Source organism: Amphimedon queenslandica, unplaced genomic scaffold (genome assembly GCF_000090795.2).
Source record: "Amphimedon queenslandica unplaced genomic scaffold, v1.1 AMPQUscaffold_12225, whole genome shotgun sequence".
Classification (NCBI taxonomy): domain Eukaryota; kingdom Metazoa; phylum Porifera; class Demospongiae; order Haplosclerida; family Niphatidae; genus Amphimedon; species Amphimedon queenslandica.
In genome coordinates, this window is record NW_003547536.1 from 5,888 (window position 1) to 12,589 (window position 6,702).

Consider the following 6,702-nt stretch of genomic DNA (forward strand, 5'->3'; position numbering starts at 1 on the left):
AGAGAGAATAACCTGCCTCTGTCTTTAAACTGCAGCAGCTGATAACAAGAGCTCAAGGCTTAGCTTTCAGCAGTTAATGGCAGTTTACAGCAGTTCACAAATCCAAAGACAGATCCCAACTTAGCCACGGGGGCGTATCTGAGCCTGAGGGGGGGCCGCAAGAATTATCATGCTGATACAGTAGTACTACCCAAAGTCAATGAATCAGGTCTGATTACTGAAGTGATACAGTCCTCATAGCCTATCAGATCTGATTCATTGACTTTGGGCAGTACTACTGTATCAGCATGATAATTCTTGGCTGTGTACAGTGGCCTGGGACCCCCATCAATTTTTATTGATAATGATATTCATTATTATTTTGTTCACCTAGCCTAGTAATAAAATTTAACCACCTTGTAGTCATTTACATTTTACAATACATTGCACAGCAGCACATGTACAAAAAATGAGTACAGTAGTAGGCAATAACAAAACACTCATTTTATATTAATCATTGTTGAAAACGTAAGAATTTGATACTTTAAAATACGCAAAAATGTAGTCAAAATGCTATTTTAGTGCACCATGACAAGTGTTGGCTGTGATAGCACAATTCCAACAGGTCTTGTCACATCAACATGTTTCCAGTTTCCTAGCCCACTGGTCATCTCCTCCTCTCCCACTTCTCCTGTTTACGTATCAGAGACTCCTCCTTGCTCTCCTTACATGCCATCAAGTACTACCATATACAGTCATACTCAATATCAGAGACTAGCAACACCACACAGGTTAGTTCGCCATGCACTATTATGAACATTATAATACTACCATGTATATACAGTAGCTAGAATTTTGAGAATTTGAAGAATCACACAAATTTATAGTCCTCAAAATTTGATGCACAAATTAATGAGTTAATTAAGTTAAAAGTTGTCGAATTTGCAAAAATTGGTGCTGTGTGTAGTTAGTGGTGGCTGCAGTTGTATGGTTTTAAGTTTGTATTAGCAACCAGCCTAGCTCTATAGCCAAAGTTGAGGCTATTGATACTATCAATTTCACAAGAATGATCCTTTAAGAATAGTGCAAACTGATACATCAAGAGGTGCATATGTCACTTTATGGGGCTGCATTTAAGATTATTATGATCCACTAAGTTGCAGTTTGCACAGATACTCTCACATTGTACTTTATTACTCATCTATTTATTAATTTATTTGTTTGTTGTGCAGGTAACAACATCTCCAAGAGATGCATGTAGTCCAACTTTTCTGTCTCCCCCTCTCTCCTCTCCCTCCCCCTATCCTCTAAGAGAACCTTACTACACTCACTTCAGATACCCACCGGAAGACTTTATCTCGCCAGTACCACCAAACTATGCAGCGTCTCCTACTCTACACATGGGGACAGGGAGAGAGGGAGGGTACATGTATGATGCAGTACCACCCACGCTAATTAAAATGGATGGACCTCACAACATCCAACAACCCCATCCTCCAAGTTTAAAGTTAGAACAAGGAGACTGCACTTGTGGTACTAATTATCCAGTGATGGCTCCCTTTTCTCCTAACTCTCCTCTATCAGCAGTCAGTATATAATGGAGACACTATGGATGTACTTGATCCTCAGGAGATGAACCTCTGCTCTGCTGTGTGGGCGGTGTATACTTATGTGTTAGCTGATCTTGATGATGTACTGCCAAGAGGATAATGTGATTAATAGTAACACTTATAGTCTTAGTTCCCTCATGTACGTGTACATGCTTCTATTAATGCTATTGAATTTAACATTGTTTATTTTTGTACTGTTAGTATTAGCAAGAGTTCACCGTACGTCAAGTCTTCAAAAGTTAACTATTGGAAGTTATTTAATTGTTATGAAAAGTCAAATTAATTGTTATGAACTTTACTTAATCATAATTAACATTTACTGTCTTAAAATTAATGGTTACATTTTACGGCAAGAGGCAGAAAAATATTGTATCAAAAAGTGTATCAGTATTCAGTACAAAAGTAGCAGTTCATTTTAATTCATTTTCATTCATTTCTCATTCTCTTTGTCTCTTGATAAAAATGTTAGAAGTGGTTCCTCCAATGTCAAGGTACTTGTCAATTTCGTCTGTCGCAGCATCTTCATCGTACACGTAAAGTTTTTGTATTTTTATGTACGTGCATTTTGTATTTAACATTATTTTTGTACTGTTAGTTATAGTAAGAGTACATAAAGTCTTCAAAAAATACAATTAACTATTAAAAATTAATTAATTTTTACTAAAAGTTAATTAACTTATCCACACCTACTTAATCATAAACTAAAAACGAGCTAAAAAAGTATTTTCTAAACTAAAAAAGTGGTATCAGCATTCAGTAAAAAAACAGCAGTTCATTTTAAGTTATTTTCATTCTCTTTGTCTTTTGATGAATATGTCAGAAGTGGTTCCTCCAATGTCAAGGTACTTGTCAATTTCGTCTGTCGCAGTGTCTTCGTCATATACATAAACTGAAAACTCAATCGACGGAATTATTCTGCACTGAAGCTTCCCAAACTCCTGCTGCAACTCCACACAATCAATCTGAGACTTTAATATCTGTAAAAAAAAAATAATAATAACAACAACATTAATAACAATAATACTATTAGTAATAGATAATGAAGCTTTCTTCATTAAAATTAGTTCATAAAAAATCCAATTTTGATCGGAATCAGCTCAAACTTTCTACACAACATAAGAACATGTATATGCATCAGGGAATGTTATAAAAATTGAGACTTTTCTACTTTTCATTTTTGGCAAAATTTGGCCTGAGACCATTATGTTTATTTCTACCCTTTTTTATAATAAAATTTTTGAGGGCTCTGTTCCCTTTTCAAATGTACTATTTGGCCCAACTTTGGAGTAACTTTAAACCCTTAGTTAGAAATACTTACAACATCAGGTATTGGAGTGAGAGGCGCTACCTTCCAACCTTTGAGGTCCATTTGGCTCTTAAACTTATTGAGTTCCATCAACAGCTCTCCATCACCTTTCCTTGTCGTAAATAAAAATGGGTGTGACTCAATGGTGCCAACTGTCTCAGACTGTGTATACTACAAATAAAAAATAAAGATTATTAGTAAAAATATAAAATACATTATTTTAAAAAAGCCCAACCTTATAGTGTGCACTTAAATGCTTTGTGAAGAGTATACTCATAGTCCAGGAGTTTTTATAGTCTCGGACATAAGAGCACTGACCAGCATACTTCATAGATGTATCCCTCCTACATTAATAATAATAAATAAATAAATAATTAATTAATTAAACTAACGTTGATCCACTATACAAGACACACAAGAGACAGCTGTCGTTGATATCCAGCGAAGCATACGTCTCTCCTCTGGGGAAACTCCCTTTTTCAACGCAATCAAAAACAAAAACCTTCTTCTCCAAATCAATGGCTGCAGTGGCAAAGCACATCTTACTGGCCGTAATCTCATCATTAAGATCAACACAATGCTCCAGCTTGACAGTGACAGGTTTAGACAGCTGTTCGGGTAGCGAAATATCGTATATAGCACTGACAATAGTGTAGCCATCAGGTAGGACAAAGGGACCTGAGAATATAGTGCGGACATTAATGGAGGATTCCTCTTCAGTGGCAACTGGTATAATCATCTTATAGCCGCAGTCTGTGTTTTCAAGTGTGGACGTCATCCCTCCTTCTATTGAGTGCTGCTTCAGCTCAATAGTACCACAGGTGTCTGCAAACAGAAATAAATGAATAACTGTACAATCTAAATGTACTATACACAAGATATTACAGGATAGTTCATAATGCTTTAATTACAAGTTTGTCTACAGTCTTTCTTTATAGCAGCTGCTCAAAACCCGCCAAAACCTATTACTAACATAGCTTACCTTTAAGCATGTCTTCAGTTTGTTTAATGAGCCATTGAACTACCTTATTGCTGTCAGCTTTCCCAGTCTTGTCTTTTGAAGACTTGTGTATGTGATAACTATGATACACAATAAACCCTAGATCAATGGGAACAGTCACTGCTAATGAGGCCCCAGCCAGGACCACGCCTAGTGTACGGGCTCCAGTACGTAAAGCAATAGCTCCTACCTCAGCAGCTGATTCTATTCCAATAGCGATACCCATACCAACCCGCCCCAGACTAGCAAGACCGGCTCCACCAGCTGCTACATTTCCCGCCAATTCGCCTCCATCAAGAGCCGACTCAACACATTTCTTCATGGCTTCATTATACTTAGCGGCAACGTTATTGATACTAATGCTCAGCTGCTGATCAAGGCTGATGTGCTCCTGGGCCAACTTGAGTCTCTTATTTGATAGAATTTTTGAAGCAATAAAAGCTCCAATCCCTCCTAGTGAGGCAGTAGCTCCGACCACACCCCCAGCGACCGATAGACCTATTGACACACCAAATGTGAACGGGAGGAGAGCAAGACCAGCGACTACCATACCGCCCCCGAGGACTATACTAGCGGAGGAAGCTGCTATCCTAGCTATCCTCTCATGGCGGACGATGGAGAGTACTGCTTCTTTGTTATCTGAGAGGACGCTGATGGTCTTACAGCGAATGGGGTACCACATTGAGCGGTATAACTCCAGCTGCTTCTTGTAGTACTCTTTCTCTGCTCTAGAAATTAAATAAGAAATTAAAAAATGCATATAATTTAATTAGGAGAAAACAAGCAAATTGCATGTACATGTACATGCAGCTACGTGCAAATACAAATGTATATTCAAAATAAGAAACAGAGAGCTCAGCTAACCTTGAGTGGAAAGGTACATAGCGTGCGGGCAGGACAAACTTTTCGGTAAAATTATCGATGTATACACAAAAAACCTTGTCATGTTTCCTGTTGCAATCCTTGTGGATCTCAGAGCAGCACTGCTGTATGCTGGCCTCATGAGTGAGTTTACTGCTAACAGTCTTGAGGACTACGCTACTGCTGTTCTGATCAACTGACGTTATGAGTGCGATAGAGTTTTTAGGAAGAACTGACGAAAACTGAAGTCTCTCGCTCGGCTCTTTGATGTGAGCTAAACTGAAGTAAAATATCTTTGGTACTAAAGCAAGGTGGGACTGATCGTCACGGAAGTACTCAAAAATATTGTCAGTGTATATTATTTCATTGTTGCAATCATAAAGCTGCCTAGTCTTCCCTTTAGAAAGGAGAACGAAAGCGAATGTGGCCAGTTGAGAGGCATTGATGTGGAGAAGCATCTCAAGTAAAGTACTGACAGATTGGGAGCTGAGTGTGTTAAAGTAGAGGGTACAAAACCCAAGGTTTTCAAGGGTTTTTATGAACTCTTTAGCATCATCGTTGATTGTTTTAGCCCCGTCCTCTTCAACTTTAACTTCACCATGATTATCAACAATGAAGGCCAAATGAATCTCTATAAAATAAATAAATAATTAAAATAAATAAATAAATAGGTGGCACTTACTGTCGTTCAAGTTCAGCCTGCTAAAGTTGTGTTTTTTGATTTGCGAGTGAACGGATTTCATCAAATTATGCAGCCAGTTGTCTCTATCAGGTAACTTCAACGGGTTGGGATTATAAAAATTTGGCTTATAATGGCCAGCTGGTACGAAATGAGCATATTCATCCGTTTCACAATTCCGTTTCAAAAAAGCGTTGATGTCATCAGATCTCAGCTGCACCCTGTGAATAAACCTCTTCCTTATTAACTCTGCCCATGCATCCTGGTCGGTAAACGGAGGCTCTGGACCGTCTTCATCACGACTGTCCTTCTGTTCGCATCTCTCATTGTTAGCAAAAGTGAGGACGAATACAACTCTCTTCCAAAAGGTAGGACCAAACGCTTGATGGAGCCTGTGCAGAGCCAATGTGTCATCATAAGCCAGCCTATGGTTGGTCATCTTCATGCAGTACAGAACTAAACTAACTTCCTGACACTGAACCTTCATGTCTTCTATGTACAGCTGCTCGTTAACATGGATATCTTGTAGACCAGGCGAATCGACGATCCTCACCTTGACATCTGGTAACAGCTCCGGGTGGACATAAGAGTGGGTTGATCTTGTACACATGTCAGTCTCTGCTCCTTCTTGAGCAATATCTTCTCCTAATTCAATCAAGCTGTTGATCAGGGTTGACTTTCCCTGTCCCGTTTTGCCCACCATTAGGAGGTAAATGTCCGAATGGGTTCCTTCGCTAGCTAGAACCTGTTTCAATGTTGACATGGCACCTTTATCTAAATTAAAATTAAATTATATATTACGGGAATTGTTTTACTAAACCACACCCAATAAATTCATTTATTTAAGTCACACCCATTTAATTATATACATGTATAGCGTAACCAAGAGTAGATAATAATAGAAGAGAGTGTCCTACTGTGCATATACCCCCTGCTTCATCACGGTGTAGAATTGAAGAGTCACATTCCAGTTATTTTCAGTATTTTTGAGTAGTTATTCAAAAATAACTAGCAATAACTACTCAAACTCAATGAAAATACGGAAATATTCTGAATGTGACTCTTCAATTCTACGCCGTGATGAAGCAGGGGGTATTTATTTATTTATTTATTTATTTATTTATTTATTTATTTCAGAAATTTACAGTACACATTAATAGAAAGAAGCAGAGATTAGAAAAGAGAGTAAATAGCAGTACTGAGGGTAAATGACCGGGGGGTTGATATACAAATGGGCCCAGGGGGGGTTGGAGTGAGCATATAGGAA

At 38.2% G+C, this 6,702-nt stretch overlaps 1 protein-coding gene and 1 long non-coding RNA gene across 2 annotated transcripts in view; one reads left to right on the plus strand and one right to left on the minus strand.

The window, feature by feature from the left end:
- The first annotated feature begins 727 nt into the window (after positions 1 to 727).
- On the plus strand, positions 728 to 1,845 carry LOC109588225 (uncharacterized). Its single transcript, XR_002188029.1, has 2 exons — positions 728 to 770; positions 1,212 to 1,845. It is a non-coding gene; the product is annotated as an uncharacterized LOC109588225 (long non-coding RNA).
- A 452-nt stretch (positions 1,846 to 2,297) lies between these two features.
- LOC109588224 (uncharacterized) overlaps positions 2,298 to 6,702 on the minus strand; it is an 8,414-nt gene continuing 4,009 nt past the window's right edge. Inside the window, exons 3-9 of the mRNA XM_020004403.1 lie at positions 5,439 to 6,209; positions 4,760 to 5,387; positions 3,878 to 4,623; positions 3,288 to 3,720; positions 3,131 to 3,239; positions 2,908 to 3,066; positions 2,298 to 2,566 (exon numbers count right to left, since the gene is read on the minus strand). Coding sequence (XP_019859962.1) covers positions 2,378 to 2,566; positions 2,908 to 3,066; positions 3,131 to 3,239; positions 3,288 to 3,720; positions 3,878 to 4,623; positions 4,760 to 5,387; positions 5,439 to 6,209 — 3,035 coding nt within the window. The 3' untranslated portion in view covers positions 2,298 to 2,377. The remainder of the gene's footprint in view (positions 2,567 to 2,907; positions 3,067 to 3,130; positions 3,240 to 3,287; positions 3,721 to 3,877; positions 4,624 to 4,759; positions 5,388 to 5,438; positions 6,210 to 6,702) is intronic.